Genomic DNA, 22238 nt, shown 5'->3' on the forward strand with positions numbered 1-22238 from the left:
AAATAAGGGGATTTCCCTCACCATGCAAATTAAATGCTGTTTCGTCTAAATAATAGCAACCACCTTGGACTGCCCTGTAAATATAAATATTTCCCTTTGATGTTTTCAATCCATTGTTATGTTTGCACGTAGTATTAGTGAGTCAGATCTTCTGCTGGTATGAGTCAATTCCCTTTGTATGGGCTCTGTCCCATCCGATCTTTCTGGGGCAAATCATGGCCTGGCTTGCATGGCTGTACAAGGAAGAAAGGAGGTGTCTGATACCTCCTTATGCAGATTACTCATACCGTGGTGTTACAAGAATGTGTGATAGATAGATACTTATAGATAAGGTAGATAGGGCTCAAAACTATACAGCATAGTTCCTGGTTTTTGAAGGGCAAAAAAAACTTGTTGGTGTGTGCTGCATGTGGCGTCTTGTGTACAGCTTTTAACATACAGGAAGCAGGATCCACAGAGGCACTACATTCCCTGCCCCTCCTGTGCCACTGGGTGGGAGATGATTGGAGGAGATGGGGACTGGGTGGGGCCTTCCACGAGCCAGCATGTCTGTGTGCGGACATGCTGGAGAACATACACTGGGCCAGGTACAGACACAGTGAAGTTTATTTTCTCACAGGGTTCCTCCAGGACCAGCACAAGCGTGTGCTGCCCCTTACAACAGGCAGATTAGATAGTTACACTCTAGTCTTCTGGAAACTTGTATACTGTAAGATTTTGTAAAAACAAAATAAAACCTTTATTTAAAAAAAAAAATTGCATCTGCCAACATGGCACTAGAGGCCATGGCACAACATGGCGATAGAGGACAAACAGCCTATGCGGTACCATTCTTTCATCATGAGGTTGTGCTGATGAGAGATTTTTTTCTCTAGTAAACTTTTTTTTTTTTCTTCTTTTACTTTGTCATTTTATTCTCCTTGGACAAAATTCAGGAAAAAAGAAAGATATATTAGAATTGTAAAAGGTACCGAGAAGGGTAACAAATATGATATGGGGTATGGAACAGCTTCCATATGAGGAGAGATTAAAAAACTGTGACTGTTCAGCTTGAAAAAGAGAGAACTAAGGTGGGATATGATAGTGATCTATAAAATCATGACTGGTGTGGAGAAAGTGAATAAGAGAATTGTTATTTACCCCCTCATGTAACACAAGAACCAGGGGGTCACCCAATTCAATTAATAGTAAGAGAGTTTAAAACAAACATAAGGAAGTACTTCTTCACACAATGCACAGTCAATCTGTGGAACTCATTGCCAAGGGATGTTGTGAAGGCCAAAAGTATAAGTGGGTTCAAAAAAGAATTAGATAGTTTCATGGAGGATAGGTCCATCAATGGCTATTAGCTGAGATGGCCAGGGATGTAATTCCATGTTCTGGGTGTCCCTAAGCCTCTGACTTCCAGATGCTGGGACTTGATGACAGGGGCTTGATCACTCGATAATTGCCCTGCTATGTTCACTCTCTCTGAAGCATCTGGCAGTGGCCACTGTCTTCAGACAGGATACTGGGCTAGATGGACCATTGGTCTGACCCAGTATGGCCATTCTTATGTAAAATTTGTCATATGACAGAAAGATTGTTTGGGAGGCTAAAACAAAAGTGCAGGAATCAGCCTCAGACACAGGATTATTATTTTACTTATTATTATTTATCTGTATTGCAGTAGCACCTAGGGACTCCAACACAAAGCAGGATCCCCTTGTGCTAGGTGCTGTACAAACACAGAACCAAAAGATCTTACAATCTTTTTTGCCTTAGGTAAATATCTCCATTTTACTGATGAGGAAACTATCTCACAAGGTGGGTTGAAACTTATTAATGTTTTAACAGCACTTTGAGATGTGTCGATGGATGGTACTTTGTAGAAGTGCAGTGTATTACCCATAAACCTTAATTTTATGACCTCTGATTTTATCAAACTCCCTTTTCTCCTTTGTATTTCCCCCTCCCGCACCCCCTGCTTTAGGAAAGCTTTGAGTGCTCCCAACAATGACTGTTATAAAATCAAGATGCACCTGTATTTTAAATGCTGGTGGCAATGTACCTTGCTATTGCATGTAACTACACTGCATATTTTCCATGTCCCATTCTGACTGGTGACCTGTTATAATGCATTAACAAGAGGGTGTCACATTGTAAGATTCTTCTCCTGTTCAGTGTAAAAGAAGAGTCTCATACATTTAAAAAAACAACAACACTTTTTGATCACTTTTCTTAGAAAGACCTTCATAGACTAAACTACACTGTAGTTGTGTTCTTGCTCATATCACTTGCTAGTTCATGAAAAACAGGGGCTCAACTTTAATGACTCTGAATTTCAAAATTTCCTCTAAAAATTAATTGCCTAGTGACTTACATAATTTACAACGTCTGTGGGGCTGATTGTAAACTTGCTTACACCAGTGAATAACTTCACTGAAGTGAATGGAATTGCACTAATATAAATGAGCTCACATTCTGTGACTGTGTGTGTGAATCTGAGTTTGTACCCATAGTGTACCGGAACTATTCAGTTTTGCCTTTCTGCAACTAGAAAATGTAACTGTGGTATTCTTTAAGATTCTCTTCTTGTTAGTTAATGTAGCTAATGCCTAAGGAGTAGTGAGTAGTTATAAAAGCAACTGAAATGCAAATCGAGTTATATGTAATGAGCATGCACACACACTCATGTATGTACAATGTGTACATGCGTATATGTTTATACCATATACAGTATATAACATACACTTCAATATTAAAAGGGAATTTTTTTTGCATGCAGATGTTCAAATAGAAACAAATATAAAGTAGAGTAGTAGAGGTGAGCTGAAATAGTCTATGCTTACTTGACAGGATTTTTTGCAACATCAGGGTCCTGGGCTGTTACAGTTCCTATAATACTGTTTATGGGCACATCTTCTTTCACTTCTAGTATGTACGCTGGTCTGCTGAACACCGGGGGCTCATCCACATCCTCCACCAGAATTCTGACTGTAGTGGAGTCCTTGAATGGCCCCAAGTAGAGGAATCGGGGATCCACATGAGTGTTGGTAGCCTCCACTTTCAGAGTATACAGCTTTTTCTTTTCAAAATCCAAAGCCTTGGAAAATAAATAAGAGTCATGTAACAAAACAACACAAAAAAAAAATGAGATGTTTCTGGGGGCCGACCATTTAAAGCCACTTCAGGCAGCATTTTGATGTACCGAATGAACTGATGATGTACTGAAGGGGGCTTGGAGAGCTAATGGACCCCCCTTCTTAATAATCTATTACTAGGGAATGGTATGGAGTTTTTACTCCCTGCTACTTCTGGAGTGAACTACAAAAACCCTCACGGGCCAGAGAGGCATACTATGCCTGAGACTCATACAAAGTTATGCTGAGCCAATACAAAACACTGGTATCGTACTAGATTGAGCCAGCTGTCACAGGTATTTTCAAATCAATTCCAGGAGGCTGCCCCGAGTCTCATGTCTGATTAGTGGTCTCTCTCTGTCTCTCCTACCCACGCCCCTTTTCAAATTAAGCTCTTTGCAGCAGTGACTGCATCTTCCTGTATGTTTGTATAAGACCCAACAGAAGGGAGCCATGATCCTGACTGGGACCTCTGAGTGCTGCCACCAGAAAATAAGTTATAACATGATAATAATACTGCACTGCATATAGTTATACCTCAATATTTTTTTATTGTGATAGCTCCCAAAAGCCCCAGTCAGGTTGTGGCACATTGTGTTAGAAGCTGGGAGTAGACACAGTCTTGCCCTGAAGCACATACTATCTAAGATTCAGATTCTCAGCTGGCATAAATAGGTGTAGTTCCATTGAAATCAACAGGAGTAATCAGTGGAAGCAACAGAGTAATGCTGATTTACACTAGCTGAGAATCCAGCCCTTAATATTTGTCAGGAAGAGTGCACTTAACATACACCTTTTTGCCAAATGAATTTGCCTCCTTGGACCGTTCTTGTTATGAGACATAATTATTGGAAAACAAATTCCTCACTCTGGAACCGCCTCAACACATTTACTGTCTTTCCCCTTCTGTCCCTGCTCCCTAAGTACCACAGGCTCAGGGGAAAAGTCTTTGTTAGAGCCCTGTGCTAAAATATTGGCTGCCCATTACTGAAATGTAACATTGTGTCATGTGGTGTCAAAAGTGATTTAGGGTGACTCATCAAATAGAGTATCATGCTATGATAGGTTATGACTACATCATACTGTTCTAATACCCTCTTAAAAATACAGAAGAAACAACATTTGGGGGACTGTGCACATACACACATACTTATAGTAACATAGGCAGAGAGTAGTCACCCCATTTTTTTTTTTTTCGTTTTGTTGAACATGACTAACAGGAACAAAGTTGCTGTTAGAAGCAGACAGGAACATGAACAGAATTAGACTGATGTCAATGATCATACCCAGAAGGCGTTTCTTAAGGAACAAGTAATGACGGGTGTCGTACTGATATCAACAAGCAAAGTGTATGTTTTGAAAATCCACACAATGTCTGTTTCATGTTGACTAAACTTGAACTGATGGAAGTTGATATCTGTAACCTTATCACGCTTGCTTGATAACTCACTATTAACAAGATTATCCAAATCCTTTCCAACAGCCAAAGTGCAATCTATTAGATGATGCACATTCTGATCTAATAAGGCACAGTGATTTTTTTTTAAAGTGAATGTACACTAATGGGTTTATTAATTACATTATATAGAAAATGTACATCAATAAATTGTGTGCTTTGATTTACTAGAGCATATATAATTCCACACCTTCTGAGAGGTCAAAGGTAATTTAAATAGGCAAAATGGTACAGGGACACTGATTATTTCTGTTGACTAACCTAGCACTTTACTAATAAGTAGAGCAAATCTTTTTTTTTAAATTTTTTTACTCACATTAGGGACAAAAAGCACAGCTGAAGGGCACTTCTCCAGCCTTTGCGATGAATCTTCTGAGGCAGTAGAACTTTCTCTCAGACCTGTCCCTCTTTATGGGCTAAATGCTGTTCCTTCCCATTCAAAGTCTGTGCAAGCAGGTTTTATGAAGTGGTTCTAAGAGGGAACAGGATTGGGGAGGATGGGAAGGGGAAGGAATCCTAACTGATTTGGTAAAAGGGCTTTGTACAGAGAATTTGGAGGAGATTCCTAATAAATAATGTGTAAATCACTGAACAATGTCAACTGTATGACAAATTAGATGTACATTATGTAAGGCTCTTAAAGGATTCTAAAAGTTGGAATTAAGTTTATTAAAATGTGTACCTTTTTGACTGTTATAATTCCTTCCTGTGTGTCCTTGTCAGTGATAACCCCAAACATGTCTGATCCATCTCCTTCAGTGATGCTGTATTCGATCTCGGCGTTTTCACCCACATCAGCATCATTCGCTTTTATCCTGCCAATCGGTGATTCAGGTGGAGCAGATTCAGGTGTTTTGAACTGGTATGTACCTACAGTAAATGAGAGAGCAGTTTTGGTCAGCCAGGACCATGGTATTTTGGAGTCTGGATATAAAAGCTGTATTTGCTTGCCAGACATAGATGCACCAATATTCTGATCAGTAGATTTAAGAAGTTGCTGATCTCCAGGTCTTTAGCAAGAAATAAACCTCACCCCATGTCTTAGTTTCATAACAACAGAAGTCAGTGATTCCCTGACAAGACCCTAATATGACCATGAACTTTTTTTTTCTTTCTACCTGCAAGTGATGTCAGACAATATCTTGGGTCCCTTTTGGCCAGCTGAAGATGAAATAGGAAAAGAAAAAACAACCTCTAGATGTTAAAAGATGCCCAAAATATAGAGAACTGCCAGTAGCCTATGTGATATAATGACATTAAAACCAAATCTAGGCCAGTCTTTAGCGCAAATGTGCTGCACTGCAAACTGCTCCCAACACCCCTAAGAAAAGTTACTTGGGGAATGCTGGCATTGTGTTGATGCATCATTGATTCAGGCAATAAGAGATGTTCATGCGCAAAGGTGTATAATAGACTTTATGGGGCAGAGAGTTACATTTCAATTTAAGTCCACCAATTTAAATGGGAGCTGTTGGCCCACAGCCAAGGGCAGACTTTGGACCTAAATGACAAGTTGCTTTCAATAACATTTTTGGTGATTTAACAGTCAAAGCTTTCATATTTGTCTGATAGTATCTAGAATCTCAAACAGCTGCTACTGTTCTTGGCTCAAATGGCAAGGGTTAGATAAAGCAAAAAAATTGTGTGGGAGATTTTTAATCAGTTTACGCCCAGAATCAGTCAATAATGCAAAGGACTGTTGCTTCTAAGGGCTTGTCTACACAGATGGGTAATGCGCTTTATCATGGTGTAATTGCTAAAGCGCACTACCATCTTGCACATTAATTGGTTCGTGTAGACCCTGATGGTGCACGCTAAACATTTCCTAGTGCATTTTCACATAGTGCTATTTCAAACAGCACTATGTTGAAGCACATGTTGATTTCAATGGAATTACTCCAGGGACAGATCTGACTCATTTAAATGAGTATATTTCAAAACACAGACATTAGAACAAAGCAGAAATTGTTCTAAAAATAATTGCAGACACATGCTAACACAAAGAGTGTGATCGGAGGTCCCCAGCAGTACCATTTAATGAGAAGAAAAAATAAGGATGCTTTCTGTTTAGTAATGTTCATCTCAGACTAACTCTAGCAAAGCAGTGAAAACATTACAAAAAATGTTTTCCATCCACTGAAGTGAAGCACTAGTATCAAGCTACTGCTCACTCACTCTGTGGAAGCCTGATACGCATGACCGCAGAAATAACTGGGGAGAAAAAAATATTAATTTCTATCTAGACTTCCTTAAAGACTTTCAAAGAAACAAACATGTTCCGCACTCTGTGGGAATCGTGGTGGATTGTCATTGACGTCAGTCAGTGTGATGTTCACCGTGGTGGTTCCAGAGAGTCCACCCATCTGTCCACCCATGTCCTTGGCCTGGATGACCACTTGGTACTGCTCCCTGTTTTCTCGGTCCATGTTGAGCAAAGCAGTTTTGATAATACCTGGGAAGGTGAGAATTAAGGAGGGGAACATAGTTGGTAGTGTACTGACAGAAATGCTTATTTAAAAAAAAAAAAAAAAAAGAGTCTCTCTGTAATCAGTAAACTTTGCCCAGTATAAATATTTACTGTTATAAGATGGCATATTAAATTGCAGACTTGTCATATTGTATCTCAGGCTGCTGCCTGTGTGACAGACACAATATTAACGACATTCCCAGAAAAACGTTAAAGCGATTTGCATGCATTGTTATTTTATATGACTATTTATCCCCCTTTAACTCTGTGTGAAAGTCTCTTGTTGAACTGGAAGAAGGGTTGTGTCTCATTATAAGGTACTTTAGTTATTTTCCCCATCCCATCAACTTTTTATTTTGACAGACATGGCAAAAACAAGCAAACTTCAGCAAGGCATCATTAAGAGGCAGTACAACAACATTAAATGGCAGGGAAATTAATTAAGAAAGCAGCAAGCACCCAAGCATATGATATCTATTTCTATTTATACAGTGATTGAAATTCTCCTCCTAAATACTTTCTTATTCAAAGGCATAAATGTCAGTTAGGCACCTAACTCCCACTGAAATTCAATAATTTATATTTATAATAAAGCAAAATGTTTATATTTATTTGTATGCAGACACACCAACTCAAAGCAGTACCAGATCCTGCCAGAACAACACATGGAAAACCTGCAGGCAGATCTCCACTGCTACAATGATCAATGCCCCACACAACACACCTTTCAAGATCCATGGATCCTACATATGCCTATCACAACGTGTGGTGTACCTCATCCAGTGCACTAATAATGACTATGTAGGTGAGACCAGACAATCACTATGCTCTCGAATCAATTCACACAGGATAATGATGAAAGACAAAAACATCCTATCACCTGTGGGTGAACGCTTTTCACAAAGTGATCACTCTATATCTGACCTATCAGTTCTCATCCTCAAAGGAAACTTGCACAACATTTTCAAAAGATGAGCCTGGGAGCTTAAATTCATAACTCTGCTAGACACTGAAAATCATGGACAGAACAGAGACACTGGATTTATGAGTTATTACAAGAATCTGTAACCCACTAACTCCCTCTTTTTGTCCTATTACTGCAGATGTGTTAATGGGCCACTCTACCTTGAATGGCCCCTACAATATGTGCTAACTACTTATGCTAAACAATCTGTCCCACCTTGCATTTAGCTGGGACCAGGGGTCAGCAACGTGTCCGCGGTAAAAATGTTGAGGTCTATGGTAATTTTTCAAAAAATTGAATGACTGAATGACATAACCCCCTGCCCTTCCCCCCCCCCCCAGGTCTGTCACTAAGTATGGTAATTTTGTCAAGTGTCCATCGCGCAACATGGTGGTGCCAACCCCTGGCTGGGACACTGGGAGTTCCTTTCCCAGACCTGAAGGGGAGCTCTGTATGGCTTGAAAGTTTGTGCTCTCATCAACAGAAGTTGGTCCAATAAAAGATATTACCTCACCCACCTTGTGTCGCTATATTTATCTGGTCTCTTAAGTAGTCGGTAGGAATGAAATTCTGGTCCCACTGAAATCCCTAGTTTTGCTGCTGAGTTCAGTGGGACCAGGATCAAACCTTTGCTGTATCTATTTTTTTATCCCAAACACACTCTGCTAAGAAACCATTGCACTACCAGCTACAGCATATGATCCCTCATCCTTATTATCCCTTTGGATAGAAGAATGTAAGATACACTCTGCCAGACCAGAACCATTGGTCCATCAAGAGAAGAATCCTACCTTCTTCAGTAGCCAGTACCTTATGCTTCAGAGGAAGATGAACCCACACCCTCCTATAACAGAAGCTATTGGACATTTGATTATCCAAACCTCAACAACAACAAAATCAGCCATGTTACAGCTTTTTTTTTAAATTTTTGTGTGTGGGTCTAGAGTTAAAAATAATAAACAAGCTGTTGGATATCACTTTGATGAGTAATTTTGTACCATGAGTAAACTCATCCACTTTTCATAAAGTGAGATTATACGAGTTTTTGTTCCAAACTCGGTGTTTCCTTTATTTATTAATGCAATCCCTAAATCCTCCCTACCCCCCAGTCCTATGTGATTTACCCCCATGCACTATCTGACTTGATGCCCTTCTGAAGACAGAATTAGGGCTGGCCAGAAAACAAGAATTCCATTTTATGAACAGTTTTGAGGCTTCAAAATTTGTTTGTGTTACACATTGGAATGATACCAAAACCTTTCAGAAAAGAAGAAAGACCCTTGCTAGAATATCCAATAGACCAGTGGTTACAGCACTCACTTGGGTCTCCCATTAACCCCGGGCTACTCTGGGTGTGTGTGTTTGTGTCTCTCGCTCTGTCCTGAAATTCCATCTTGGACCTGAGAAACCTTCCTAAAAAAAGTTTCATTGATACAGATACATTGCCACAAAAAGTTTCAGTTTTGAGAAATCAATATTTTCTGATAAAAATCTCCCCAACTGCCCTAGACAGAACTCAAAAAGGTTGGATCCTGAGAGATGTTATATTGAGTGGGGCAGAGCCAAATGCACCTCTTCTATCATGATTCGAAATGAAGATTTCCCCCCAGAAGATTAACATAAAAATCTCTCTACATTGCAGATGTACAGAAAAATAATTTTAATAATTTTATTGGCACAAGTTTTAAATAAACACCAAGAAGAAGAAAAGAAAACTCAGCTTAATTCAGCTGTTATGATGATCCATGAGTAATCTTTCCACCTGTCTTCCCGTCTCCTTTCCTCACTGGAGCCAAACTACTGAACTGAGCAACACTTGGTTTAACTTAAGGCTCTGCAAAGAGTCCGTGCCCACTGCTTGTTGAAAATGATTGAAAACTAGTTCACATCCAGTTCTAATTATATTTATTAGGCTTTGATGTTAAGCTTAAAATAATGTAGGTGTCATGTTTACAGATGTATCGCTCGATTGGGTTTGTCAGATTTTGCACTGAGTAAAATGTAATCTCTTTGAAGTTTTTGTTTAATATGTCCTAGCTTGGCTTAACATGTCATTTTAAATTACAGACACTGTCAGAGAATGACAGATATAAGGTCTCCTGACCTGACTCAGACTCCACTGAGAAATACGGTTGTCCCTGGAGAATGCTGTACACAACTTTAGCACTGTTTCCATAGGTAGGATCATCAGCATCGGTCGCAGTGACTTGCACAACAAATGTACCTGCAATGATAAATAAAAACCTGTACTCTTTTGTCAGTGGACAGAGCAATTTATAGTATAGTTGCCTGTGCATTTATCCAGCTGGACGTACTTTAATGTTCCTGCTCTTTTCGTAGTTAGATCGCTACTCTGACAGGGGCCAAAAATGCTTTTAAATGATTTCAACAAACAGCAGTTTGTATGGGTGAAAAATAGTCTTTCCCTGTACTTGCTGTTTGCTTGCTTATTTATAGAAAACATTTGGTTTGATTATAGTATGGTTACTGCAATTCACAAACAAGAACAGTACTGTGATATTGGCCTTTCAGAAATCCGTCTCCCTGCCCACGCGCGCGTTAACAGACAGTTAAAGGAATTTGTCTCTTCCATTAAGGAGATGGGGTACTGTGCATATAGATCTTGTCTTTCCAAGTTGGACTGGAATAATCAGCCACTTCTGTGGCTCCCCTGTGTGTGAAGTGGACTTGGGAGTGGGTGCAGGAAGACCTCTGCTGCTAATTCAGCTTTATTCTGTATTATTATTATTATTATTTTTCTGTGCAAAGGAAAGTCCCTTCACGGGAATCCCAGGAGTAGCTTGTAGCTGACCAATTCCTAGTGCTATATTGCCAGGGAGCCATGAAGGGCCCTGATTTGGATGGGTTTGCACAAATGGCCCTGTGCCTCGTGGGAAACCTGTGAGATCTACAAAGCATAGGGACTGGAGTGCTGCTGACACATACTATGTCCTCAATGAAATAATTTTGGGAAACTGAATAAGGCCTTTTAAATACCCACTTGTGGGTATTTTAATTGGGAGCCAAAAGATCAAGCCCCACTGCATTTAATCTATTAATCATGAAGCACTGAACAGCTCCTTCTTTATTGACAACACATCTGCGATCCAGAATAAACTGTTTAATTTAGTCCTGGAGGAATCTCATCAAGTCCAGAGTTTGGATGTTTATTATAACTAGCTGGGTATCTTAGGTTTGGAAAACTGCTCTGGGAATTCAAAAACCAGCCTCTATTTGTGACACTTTGGCAGTTCTCCTTTCAGTCCCAGTGGGAACCTGGGAGTGTGGCAATTTGGAAAGAAAAAAAAAAAAAGGAAAGACAAAAAGTAAATTTTTAAACACAGCTGAAGTTTTTTGGATTTAAAGAAAATGCAGTTCTGGTTAAATTCAAGTTTTGGGCAAAGCTTAAGCTACATTCTTATTTCATCTAAGCTGCTTTGCCCATTCCTCTATTTAAAGGACACCAGCCCAATACTGTAGGGAAAGACAAACTCCAGCTGCTGTTGGAGCAAAAAAAAAGGTCAAAAGTCTAGACTCTAGAGGAAAGTTAAATTCTGTTTCATATTTTCTATAAAATGTATAGTTGTACCAAAACCCAAGGATCTGAACACCCCTATGCTGGTGGGTATTTAAAATCTGAACCCAAGTGAAGAACTGAATTTTTCAGTGTCTCACCTTTGTAATGGGTCAAATCAAAACCTTGGATCTGAACAAGCCTGGAATTTGAGGGCTGTATCCAAATTTGAAATCTTGAATCCATCTAAGAAAAATCAGGGCCACCCAGAGGATTCAGGGGACCTGGGGCAAAGCAATTTCAGGGGCCCCTTTCATATAAAAAGGTTGCAATACTATAGAATACTATATTCTCGTGGGGGCCTGGGGCAAATTGCCCCACTTGCTCTCCCCCGGGCAACCCTGAGAAAAATAACCCCTGTTCAGTTCTGAATTAAGTGTTTGTTGTACCAAAAACAGTGTTGGTTTTGGGACTGAGAAGAGATTTTTTTTGAACAAAGTATCCACTCCACAGATTAAATAACACCATGTCCTAATATAAAATGTTAGGGGGATGCTCTGATTTTGATGGGGGTAAGGTTTCATTCACATGACAAACCCCATGAATGAGCTGAGAGAAAATGCCTATTAGTCCTTTTTTGCATATTGCTTGAGGTTTATTTTAATCCTTTACTTGGTGCTGTTTAATTAATGCTTCTCTCACTGGACATTGTTTCAGATTACAAATGAGCTGTGTTGCTATTCAATCTCCCAGCTCTCTCTAAAAAGAAACAAGGGACAAAGAAATGTGAACCTGTGAAACCCTCTAAATTAGGAGCCCCCTAAATCTCCAAAGGTGAATTTGTAATTCATTCATTTGAAATCTGACTTTTATGTGCTTTTATTGATTCTGAGGGCCTTATCCAAAGCCCAGTGAAGTGAGTGGAAAGATATGGCTTCACTTCAATGGGCAATGGAGAACTCCCTTTGTCCTCAATGAGAAACAAAAGATTATGGAGGGACAAAGGAAATTTAACAACGTATCCCAAAATCAGGGAAGAGCTGAGAGGTACGCTGACTTTCCCTTGTGGGCAATTCATGGTCCCTCCCCCACCTTTTTCCAGTTTGTTTCTGTCCTAAACCATAAACAAGCAGAGCTGAACAGTATTAGGACTTCTGTTCCAGGTCCAGCCCATATACTAGAGATCTGATTTTCAGAGACGCTGAATGCTCCACAACTCCAAATGAACTCAATGGCAGGTATCTGCCCCCCACCTCTGAATAATGAACGCTGATGCAAATCCCCCCAAAGAACCCAGATCAGACAGTGAATTACTGAGCTGACACCTACCGACATCCGACATTTCCGGAACACTGGCATTGTAAACATCCTTTGTAAACATTGGCTCATTGTCATTGATGTCATGGATCTTAATGATGAACTCAGACTCTGGTTCCACTGGTCGTCCAGTCCTCCTGTTTATAGCCTGGGCACGAAGTATATAAACAGGCTTCTCTTCCCTGTCTAGTCTCTTTGTAGCCTGTATGTCTCCAGTGTTTTCATTGATAATGAAGAGGTCTCCTGCTCCATCTCCAGAAAGGATGTACTTAAGTGAGCCATCTCCTCTGTCCTGGTCTGAATGCAGCTAGTAGTGAAATGGGAATAATAAAAAAAGGAAAAATAAAATTGAGACACCGTTCTAAAGTCTATATCTGTCGTCATGATGCATGATTTACTGGTATTCATTCCAAGTCATAATGGTCTACCTGACTTTTGTATTGTATTATTCATTTGTATCCCCTCTAGTCCTTTCTCCATAAAGCAATAAGCAGTCTCTCCGATCAGTCAAATTTCAGTAGGGTGATCTTTATTTTGAAGAGAATTATCCTAAAAAGAAGGTGGCCAGTGCACCTTCCAAGGAAATGCATAACTGCTGAAAAGCAAGACAACCTCACAGAAACGTCACATGGAAACAAACTAGCTTCCCTTTAGCTGAAGGTGAGCGATACAAATTCAGGGAGTTTTCATTGTGCAGGTTACAGCATGACCAAGCAAGCTGCAGTAATGCACCGTCAGTTCTTTACACGGTGCAAGGAGACTCCAGCTTCAGATGGGAATTAGGGAGCCAGATGCACTGCTGCTTTGAATTCAACTGGGTTGAATAGAATTTAACACAGCAGTGAATTTGGCCCAATTTCTTAACTATTGTTATCTGTATATAGTGACACCACTAAGCACCTGGGACCAAACTGTACTTTTCCCGAAGAAATACACATGGCAGGATGACAATTGGCCAAGGAAATCTCCTGTAGTTTGAAAAGATTCCTTCCAGCCTTCCCATCAAAGAATGTTGGAAGGCTGCGGAAGAGACAAGAAATCCTCTGGGAAGGAAATTCCCCAACCTCTGACACTCAGCCCTGCTTTCCTCCCCTCCCGCTCTCCCCTCCTCCCTCCCCCCCCCCCCCCCGGTTTGGTACCAGGATATCTCTGCTGCTCCTGTGGTCCTTCTCTCAGAAGCCATGCTGCTATTGGCCCTCCAACCCATGCCATTGCAAGATCCTCTCTTTCTGAGGGATGTTCAGGTACAGAATCTAATTGAACAGTGTTTTTACTGTCTTAGCATTAACTGGGGATTTCCTATCCAGTGCTAGTGGAAAAAAAGAATACTCTGTGGTATTGCAGGAGCATCAGGGGAGTAGGATGATGCAACAGTGGAAGAACCATCATACATTGCTGCCTACTTATTTCTCAGCATCTTCAGATTTGTACAGCCTACAGCACTATAGGAAACTTTCTGGGGAAGCCCCAGAACTTGAAGCCACAGCTCCATCACCAAAAGGCTTCAAAACAATGGCAAGCTAAGCACAGGTCAAACTGAATTGTGTCCTTTCTGGTAAGTGGACCTAGAGTCCAAACAAACAAACAAAAAACATTCACTGCACCATCTGTTTGAAGAGGAATACCTTAACGCACACTAGGAACCTGTTAGTTCATGCCCACAGCATCCACACAGGGGTGTTATCACACAGCACCTTGGTGTGCACTGCTATTTGCATTCCCCTAGTCCAAAGTGCAGGGCATTGTAGACGAGCTCTAACACCATACATAATGCACATCAAAACAGTATGCTAAATTCAATGAGGAGAAGCAACAAATAACAAGAAATCAGCACACATGGCAGTCTGAGCACCAAGGCAGCTGGGGTCATTGGAGGATGCCAATACAAGAGGCCAGCAGTGGCAATTCCAACATCTTTACCTGAAGAGAAATAAGACCTCTAGACCCTCGGAGGATCATGGGGTGATGGCAGATGGTCAGTGCACATAGCATGAACTACTATTGTCTAAACCCTCCTCTTTTTTCCCTAGAGTCTCCTCCTACCTTTCCAGTCAGATGATCAACACCACAAACCTTCTCCCCTCCCCAGTGCTACCACCAGTTCAGCTGAATCGTTGATAGTGCTAAGAGGAGCCTTAAAGCAGGCAAGGCTCTCTGAACCAGTCTCATTTTTATTACCATGTTAATTAAGCCTGGTTTCAGCTAATATCATGGTAAAAATAAGTCCAGTCATGGAAAACTTGTCTACACTTGGGCTCCCACCATTCCAGTGGGAATTTTTTCATAACATTCCCTAGTATGGATATAATCTATAATGACTGGAGAACTAGTGGATGTAGGATATTCCCAATAACTAAGAGAGTGGAAATTAGGAAGTAACAAGATTGATGGATTTTTTATCACAGTTTAATTTTTTTATTTGTGTGTGGGATTTTTTGTTGTTAATACTTATAATAATATGCTCATTTTGAGTATGTTATTAACCTACTAGATATCTTTGTTTACTGTAAAGAGATCCAGATCAGATGCAGTCCCTACTGCACAAGAGAAGATAAAGCAATCTTATTTTTTGTTCTTGTCACTAGTTGTTTAGTTTTCTTAAATAAATGCCTCCTGTTTAAGATGGACTGTGATTCCATACATTGGAACAACACATATTTGACTTCAATAATTAATTAACATCTTTGCATATTTTAGTTAAAGATTCAGTACCTCCACCCCTTCAGCTGAAGGATTAAAGCTCAAAATGAACATGTTTAGAAACTGCCAACAGGTTGTCCAGCAAAGCTAGGGAAGTTAAGACCAGCTGTGACATTCCTGTTACTTCCAAGGTAACAAAACAAGCGTGAAAAAGAAAAATCTTTGATCATGTAAATAACATTCTATTCTATTCAGGCTTTGGTGCAGTAAGCAAACTGACCAACATATGTTAAAGATTAAATATTTCAAAAGTCTTTTTTTTTTTTTTTTTTAAAAACACACATTTATAGCTAAACCAGATTTGTAATTGCATCCAGTCTTACAACTTTACCAAAGACCTGAGTGAATATATTAAGTGACACCAGTTTATTGGAAAAGCAGTAAGTAAATTATTTATTTATTACATGACTGAGAAGTGCAGCAGATCACTGTCCATGCAACAACACATATTGCATAGACCTGAGACTAGCTGTTATCCTTATCTTGCATGCAACTACTGAAGCTAGAGCTTGCTATTATGAGTAGTCTCCTTGAATCTGAATCATAAAAATTCTAAAAAGGTTCTATAGGAGTCTGTTTAATTCAGTACATTGGGATATTTCCCCAAAACCTTGACAATAGGAATTTGAGGGATGTGTCTGTAAAATAAAAGAACAGGAGTACTTGTGGCACCTTAGAGACTAACAAATTTATTAGAGCATAAGCTTTCGTGGACTACAGCCCACTCTGTATGCATCCGAAGAAGTGGGCTGTAGTCCACGAAAGCTTATGCTCTAATAAATTTGTTAGTCTCTAAGGTGCCACAAGTACTCCTGTTCTTTTTGCGGATACAGACTAACACTGCTGCTACTCTGAAATCTGTAAAATAAGTCTTGCATCAATTTTCTCACATCTGTCAGTCTCCTGGGTGAAGGAAGACAGGACTAGTGGCAGGATTTTGGGAGCCAGGAACTGAAGCCAGGGATCAGACCCAGTATCAGGGTCAGAGCCAAGCTGAGGATCAAGCCAGAATCAGAATCAGGTATCAAGCTGAGTGTTAGAGATGGAGATAGAGTCAGGAATCAGGTTGAGGGTCAATACCAGGTATCGGATTCGGTATTGAGATCCCAGGGGTTGATCAGGAGTCAGAATCCAAGTCAGAGCCAAAGTCAATACTGGGGGTTCAGAAACAGTGAAGCGGGACAGTCATGGCAGCTAGCTAAGGATCTACATTGTTGCCTGGGCACTTTGTACTATGCCCCATGAGCTTCTATAGGATCAAGGAGCTGATCAGGGATTGCTAAAACAACTGCCAATCAGATCACTCAAGAAGGGATGTCTCGTGGCATGCATCCACTGTAGATTGTGGGTTGCATAGAGCAGCCAGGTTATGGCAGTGTGGGGCTGTCAACTGCCTGGTAGCCATGCAAACCTGGCTTCAAGATCTGACGATCCTTAGAGCATCAGAACAGAATCTTAGATATGTAGTTTTGAGTTTGTTCCTTTTTCTTTAACAACATACACTTGTATACATTAGAAAAAAAATCAGAAATTAACTATCTAAAAAGAAAACTATTTCTGCAGAGGATAAATTTGTAACATTCTCCTGTGAGGAGAATGTCTGAAAACCTGATCTGTTATTCTAGATTCTGTTATCTACATTTGTCCTTGACTATTTTTTTGCCTGAATAAAACTTCTGTACCAAACAATCTGTTTCTTTTTTTTCTTATGTGTCAAGATGTCCTAGCAGCGATATGCTGTTTATGTGACCTATATGAGGAGGGAAATTGCCATTGTAACCACATAGAAGAGTTGTAAAAATAAAACTTAAAGGAAAGCCGAAGTATTAGTCCTGAAGATACAGTTAAAAATAAACAGATAGTGGTGTATTCTGTGCCCGCATGGTGCCTAGCACAATGGCTGGTATGTTGAATAAAATCAATAAATAGTAATAATAAAATATCCCTCTTAATGTGAAGTCATGTCCCCCATATAGAAGCCTCATTATAGGAGGAAGTTCACTATAACCAGATGTGCCCATTCATCATCATCAAACACACATTGTACCAGCATCATACTAGGCATCAGAGAGTGAAGTTCCCAGTTCTGGCTTAATCCTGAGAATCCATGAATCTCTGGGTGCTCCTACCGATGACACCAGATATGGTCAAAGCATGCACCACTTTGTGTGTTGATGGATAGCTTGAGGCATGGCATGCTGGGGTGTTTTTGTCCATCCTGGCAACATGACTAAAGCGAATGCAAAGCTGCTTTTGAATGTAGTGAGTGATTGGATGAAGGCCAGATCTCTGTGACGTTGTGTCATTTTGCACAAAACTGAAACACTTTATGTTCAGAATTTGGCACCTATAGCGCATAGAGAGGTGCTGCTGGAGTGACCAATTGGGGTCCAGAAAGGCCACATAAAAGGAAGCAGCAGTGGCAGAGCAGTCAGTTGCTGCCTGGAGCTTGAAGAAGAAGAAAGAAGAAGAAGAAGAAGTGGGTGCCTGGAAGAACAGCAGGACCATGGACAGGTCAGTGCAGGCAGGTTGAGACCAGGGGACTGAGCCCAGAACTTAGCCAGACTGGGTGAGGATAGCGGGATGGGCCCTGCTGGTCTGAGCCCAGGAAGGGCTGCTGAAAGGACACCAACTGAGGGTACCAAGATGGACCCCTGTTGGCCCGTTAAAGAAGGCAGTATTTCCAGGAAGGAAACGTTGGTGCTACAGCCCCAAGCAGGGCTGTGAGAAAGAACTAGAGACTGTATATCCTGGAAGAGGGAACAGTGTGTGTCACTCGGCCGGGGGGTTGATTCGCTGAACACCTGAACAGAAAGGGGGCACCCACAGGAAGTAGGTGCTACCCCTGTTCAAAACTCAGTGATTGCAGGCACACATCGGCCAAAAGGGAGGCACTCATGAGAGGTGGGTGCTGACCCTGTTATACTGCCCCTTTAAGAATAGTTGATGCAGGCCAGTGCTCATTGGTTCCTAGGCACTCTTGAGCAGCTAAAGTGGAATATCCTCAGGACCAGTTCACATCCATTCCACAACTTTTGGATGTCTTTTTGTACTTCCACTAGTAACGGAAGATCAGTGTCCATCCCTGGGTCTGCAAAGTCATGTAGCTCTAGACCCTCATCAGCAGGTGCATGGTTCATTACACTTTCATAATGTGTTTTCTATCTGTTCAGGACCTCATCCATTGATGAGCAGGGAGAGAATGTTAGAAGGCAGGCACAGGATCGTTCTGGAGGAAGGGCACAGATTGTTGCGCTTTAGGCTGTCATCTGCTTCATTGACCACAGAGTTGATGTAGATCACATGATCACATTTTGCTCTGGCCTGGGAAATGCCTTTCAACTGTTTGTTCTTGGACATATCCCTGCATCTGTCTTTTTTGCTAATATATCAAAGGGTCTTCAGAAAGCCAGTGTCTCTTGTGTGACCATCTGAAGCTGATTGTTTCAGTGGCCGTGTGTGATATAGCGTTATGTATACCACTCCATGCAATCTCTGTCATCAGAGTGGGTACCAAAGTTATATACAAGATCCTCAATAGCTTGTGTATATTTCAACAGGATCCACAGAAAGACACTGCACATTGTACTGCTGATGACCATCTGGTTTGTGAGGAGTTGGAAGATGCCGTGAGAACTGAGTGGCAACTAGTCTATGGTCTGAGTATCCTGGAGCTACTGCGCCACCAAAGACCCAGTGAGATTTCATTATAGAGTGATTTTTGATAAGAATGTGGTCAGTTTTTTCATGGCACATCCATTATTTGAAATCCAGGTCCAGCGATGGCTATTGAGGCACCTGAACTAGAAGCCCATGACAGACAAACTGTCAGTGACACACAATGTCAAAAGCTGAGTGGTGTCATTTGGGGAACCCAAACCAAAGGGGCCTATCATGGTTTCATACCCAGTTCAATCAGAGCTGGTCACAGCATTGAAATCTCTGAGCACTAGCAATGTGGCATGTGGTGGAGTTTGCTGCTAGCTGGTGATAGAACGAGCATTGCAGTGCACTATAGCATTCTCGCAAGAAGACAGATCCTTGGCTGGTGCAAATTGCCATAGCTCCATTCAATGTGATGACTTCAATGGAGCTGGGACAATTTATACCCACCGAGGATCTGCCCCGAGAAGAGAATGTGCATCAGCAGTTGTGCACGTTATGGTACACTAAAAGAATTTGGGAAGAATTTTGCTTCACTATGAATTGTACTGTGTGAAGTGCTGAGTGCCCCTGGGAGCTGCTGTTCAGCACATTCAATGAAGTCAGTAGGAGTTGAGGTTGCTCAGCTCCTCCCAAAGCTGGGCTTTATAAATGCAATTTTACCATATCCAGGTTCATTTTAAGGGTTATGCTGTATTAGCTTACTCTAAAGTTTCCTAGGTAAGTGGAAAAGAACCCAGAATTTGTCATCACCTCACGGCACGGTTTAACACTGCATGGTTAATCCTTTTCATTCCCCTTAGTATTCTATCATCTCTTATGTCCACTGGTCCAGTTTCTAAGAGGACATGTATATCTATATAAGCCCAACCACAATGCAAAAACTTCTGTTGGTCCCATAAAAGATACTACCTCACCCAGCTTGTCTCTCTAATATCCTGGGTCCAACATTATTTCGACAACATTGAATATTTCTGTTGCATCAGACAGCCCTGCAAATAAGGCTGCTTGGGATGTTCTAGGGTCTGTATGGTTTATACTGATTGCTCTGTGGGATTCTATGCCTCCATGCATGTCGTGGTGGACTCTCTCTGGCACACTGGGGAGGGGAGGGTGTGAAAGTTAGGGGTGGGATGGCAAAGGAGTTGTGGAGTCATGCATCACATGAAGAGCTAAGTCACACGTTGGAAGAGTGTGATCATTATTTCCCCCATACCCTTCTCAGCTATGCTGTATCTCATTATTGTTTCTTTAGTGCACAGCCATTTCAGTCTAAGCCCTTTGTAACTCCTCTTCCTCTACAGGACGAATATACCTTTTTTACAGGAACTCAATGTTATTCAACAGTATTCACTTCTCAGGTCAAATGAACTGAATATGACAAAGGAAGCCAAGAGGGGAGAAGCTGAGTGCTGTTGCTATGGAAAGTGAATGCAGAAGCAATTATATCATACTCATATTACAGTAAATTAATTTGCTTAATATTAAAAATTTAATTGGAATTGTTTCTGCTAAATCATCAGTCACTGGAAAAGATTGAGGCTGAACAACAAATAAAAGATTTTAGGCATTCTTTTACCTAATTTCACTTTACTATCATGGTTAAATTTAACCATCTGGTTCACTTTTAATGATTCACTGTCAAATAAAAACTATTCAGTTGTTCCTTTCATCTTCCCCAGAATTGTCCAGGGCCAAAAAGTTCAAATGTGAGTGCTTAAAGTGAGGCTCTTAGATCCAGATTTAGCCACCCCAATTAGAGAATTCTATAGTTGGTTAAATATGGATTTAGGAGCCTAAGTTTAAGCACCTACATTTGACTTTTTTTCCTTGTGAGATGAATAACTATTTAAAAAGTAGTACTGCTTCAAAACTGCCTGCAATCTGAGATAACTAATAGCTTCCTCCTTGGAAATGTCATTGGCAATATTGCCCTAAAGCAAAAAGTAATGACAGTGACATATGCACAGAGATACAAAGAATGCAAGAAAGAAAAAGACATAAGGAAAAGTTTTGGTCAAAGTATCTGTACTTTTTTTCAGGTGCATGAATATATTTACAGCTTGTCTATTTATCTTGAATAAATAATTTCACTTAACACAAAAATGCCAGCAAATTTTTACTGAGATTTTAAAAACAAAAAAATTAATCCATAGAGCACAAATGGAAAATATTCCAGCAAAGTAGGCAGAAAGAGTTTAAATGTGCCTTTCACATACTTTTGGGAGTAAGATAATACTATTCTAATATGTAAAACTGCTCTTCATGTGGCTCTGTGGAAGTTCATTTCAGTAGTGCCAACCCTAAACATTCAACACCCATGTGACAACCCCCCCAAAATCATGAGACTAGCCTGAGCTCCCAGGATCTCCCCACCTGTGAGAATGGGGTTGGCTGCTCCCTATTCCCCCATCTCCTGCTTAAAAACTCTTCTGTCTCTTGCAAGTAAGGGGGAAAACTCTGCCTGGCCCCTGCAGCAGCTCTGATTGGCTGCTCTTTCTGAGGAGGCAGGGGAGTGGGGAAGGAAGCCAATCAAAGGGTGGTTACCCCCTTCATGAGACAGTTGTAGCATCTATCATCATCATGAAACTAGCTGCAGTCCTGTGTGAAATCACACGACTCACCAGGAAATTGTGAGAAATGGAAACACTGACACTTTCTTTAAAATGTCATTTTGATGGGCAATGGCAATAATTTTCAAGGGCAACCTCTCTAATTAGGAGAAAATTGTTCAGTGAAAGTGAGAACCCCATCTAGAACCCCAGTGAATTCAAGGAGAAGATTCTCACTTATTTCAATGGGAATTAGATCAGGCTCTACGTGTTTGGCATATATTTTATAGGACAATGTAATAAAGAGCACTTATTTGCAGTAGGGAGCTAGAGAGTGTGGGCTTTACATAACATTTTGCTAAGTATTATTAGTAGTATTTGTATTATTAGGGTAGCCCCTAGGAGCCCCAGACATGGACCCAGACACTATTGTGCTAGCTGCTGTATGAACACAAAACAAAAGGACAGTCCTTGCCCCAAAGA

General features: G+C 40.7%; 1 protein-coding gene across 2 annotated transcripts in view; it reads right to left on the minus strand.

Moving 5' to 3' along the window:
* The window catches only part of CDH6 (cadherin 6), a 111890-nt gene that overhangs the window by 14315 nt on the left and 75337 nt on the right, over positions 1-22238 (minus strand). For both annotated transcript variants that reach the window (XM_054019786.1, XM_054019787.1), the window contains exons 3-7: positions 12853-13147; positions 10114-10233; positions 6863-7030; positions 5261-5448; positions 2832-3085 (exon numbers count right to left, since the gene is read on the minus strand). In XM_054019786.1, coding sequence (XP_053875761.1) covers positions 2832-3085; positions 5261-5448; positions 6863-7030; positions 10114-10233; positions 12853-13147 — 1025 coding nt within the window. The remainder of the gene's footprint in view (positions 1-2831; positions 3086-5260; positions 5449-6862; positions 7031-10113; positions 10234-12852; positions 13148-22238) is intronic.

This window comes from Malaclemys terrapin, chromosome 2, assembly GCF_027887155.1.
Source record: "Malaclemys terrapin pileata isolate rMalTer1 chromosome 2, rMalTer1.hap1, whole genome shotgun sequence".
NCBI lineage: Eukaryota > Metazoa > Chordata > Testudines > Emydidae > Malaclemys > Malaclemys terrapin.